Here is a 2,505-nt window from a genome sequence, read left to right on the forward strand (position 1 = left end):
TTCAATTTGTTTCCTGGAATTCAGAGTTTGTCATGCTATGTCTTCCTCTCTGATTTCTTTCTTTTCAGTTTTCCCTCCCCTTCCCCTATGGTTCACCATGCTATTCTTTATGTTTCACATATGAGTAAAGCCGTATGATAATTTGTCTTTCTCTCCTTGATTTATTTCACTTAGCATAATCCCTGCCAGTTCCATCCTTGTCAGTGCAAATTATAGGTATTCATCTTTCCTGATGGCTGAGTAATACTCTGTTGTATATATGAACCACATCATCTAAATGAGCCTCTTGCCTGATTCTCACTCAGGAATGTCTCTGTCAAGGACCTAGGAAGTATCACTGAAATGTAATCATCAGAGGGGTAGTGCCTCAGTCTCCCAGTTTCTGTGGGGGTATAGGAGCCTACCTTTGATGGCCTATCTTCCAATCTACAAAACTATCTCAGGTAGTATAAATAGACTTATTTTTCCTTTGTAGGAAGCCAGTTGGCAAACACATAGGGCCATCCCAATTATGAGGTGAATCTAGGATGAACCATGTGTGACAATGGGTGCTGTCAAGTTTTTCTTGAGGACTAATAGTTATTTATCTTGAGAACGTGTATGTAAATGGGTTGTATCTGGTTGGCTACAAAAAGGAAAGATATTTCTTTATGTATTTGCCATCTCTTAGATTGCTATGATACACATATTCCCTTGCTTTAATGCTTATTCAATAATAAAACTGTTTTATACTGTTCTACCACTGTGGAGAGGTTTTATGACTTGGAAGGAGATGTTTTAAATTCTATTTCTCAACAAACTCTATTATCACTCTAGTACTTTACCATTTATAAAATTAGGGAGATGGAGTGCACCTTTGAGATCCCTTATAGCCCCATTAAATCTAGGAAATAAACTGTCTGGTGTATAAAGTTAAAAAACAATACAGATAATTTTCTGTGTGATGTGAGTTGTCTTTTTAACTAAGAAATTAAAAACAGGAGCGCCTGGGTGGCTCAGTTGGTGAAGCATCTGCTTTTGGTTGGGGCCATGATCACAGGGTCCTGGGATTGAATACCATATTAAGCTTCTTGACGAGCAGGAAGCTTGCTTCTTCCTCTCCCTCCCCTACTGCTCCCCCTGCTTGTACCTGCACGCTCTCTCACTATCAAATAAATAAATAAAATCTTAAAAAAGGAATTAAAAATAGATTTTATCCCCAAAGACTTTTAAGCCAAGACTTATTTTTAGGTTCCCAATAATTTCTTCATAGCATGTTTCATATCTTTGTTCCTCAGACTATATATTACAGGGTTGATAAGTGGAGTTACTATGGAATAAAACAAAGTTACCATCTTCTGCATCCCAGCTTCATGCTCAGATGTTGGGCTCACATACATGACCATCACTGAGCCGTAGAAGAGTGAAACTACAGCCAGGTGGGACCCACAGGTAGAGAAAGCTTTTCTTCGTCCAGCTGCTGAAGGGACCCTCAACACAGCTCTCAGGACCAGAGCATAGGACCCCATGATAAAGAGAAAGGGAATAAATAAGAGCAGAGAACTTAAGGTGGAGCTAGTTAACTCTACTACAGGGGCTCTAATACAGGTAAGGGCCAACAGGGGACCTGGATCACACAGGAAGTGGTCAATGATCCTGGATCCACAGAACGACATTTGGGAGATGATGATGATGGGAATCAAGAACCAAAAGAAACCAAGTATCCAGCAGGTGACCACAAGATTGGTGCAGAGACGTCCTGTCATAATGGTTGGATAATGTAGAGGCCGGCAGATGGCAAGATATCGATCAAATGCCATAATAGCCAAGAAAAAGCATTCTGTAGAACCCAAGGAAAAGAAAAAGTAGAACTGGAGAAAGCACCCAGAGAAGGAGATGACCTTGGTGTCAGAGAGGAAGTTGGCCAACATGTTGGGGACAGTAGAGGTGACATAGCAGATCTCTAGGAAGGAGAAGTTGGCGAGCAAGATGTACATGGGAGTACGGAGTCTCTGATCCCAGCGCACGGCACAGATGATAGACCCATTGCCCATGAGGGTCAGGAGGTAAACAACAGAGAATAGCAGGAAGAGGAGGATCTGCCCTTCCCTGGCGCAAGGGAAGCCCAGAAGGATGAAGCCAGTGATGGTGCTGGAGGTGTTGGGGGTGTCAGAGATTTTCATGGGTCTGGGAGCTGTGAAAAAACCATCACATTATTGAATGCCTGTGTAGATGGGGGCCCAGATATGTATCAAAACCACCTTGTGGAATGCGATAAACACTTATATCTCAGTAACTGCTATTTTTGTCTAATCCTGAAATACTGTTCTAGTTTAGTTGTTGGACTGAAAGCCACAAGAAGCAGGTGAATATCAGTGGATAGATAGAGATGTTTCTTTATTGTAAAATATATGCCAAAACATGCTTAATACATAGCTTATAACTTTAATATTATACATAAACCTCTGTAGTAATTACCCCTGAGGTCAAGAGATAGACTATCATTTGCACCCTAGAATCTTCCCT

At 41.1% G+C, this 2,505-nt stretch overlaps 1 protein-coding gene across 1 annotated transcript; it reads right to left on the bottom strand.

The window, feature by feature from the left end:
- Positions 1-1,226: 1,226 nt before the first annotated feature.
- On the bottom strand, positions 1,227-2,205 carry LOC116589929 (olfactory receptor 11G2-like). The gene is given in 2 exon segments (XM_032341666.1): positions 1,227-2,189; positions 2,191-2,205. Coding segments are annotated over 2 exon segments (966 nt in total). The 5' UTR covers positions 2,194-2,205.
- Positions 2,206-2,505: the final 300 nt, after the last annotated feature.

The sequence above is a fragment of the Mustela erminea genome, chromosome 5 (genome assembly GCF_009829155.1).
Source record: "Mustela erminea isolate mMusErm1 chromosome 5, mMusErm1.Pri, whole genome shotgun sequence".
Classification (NCBI taxonomy): domain Eukaryota; kingdom Metazoa; phylum Chordata; class Mammalia; order Carnivora; family Mustelidae; genus Mustela; species Mustela erminea.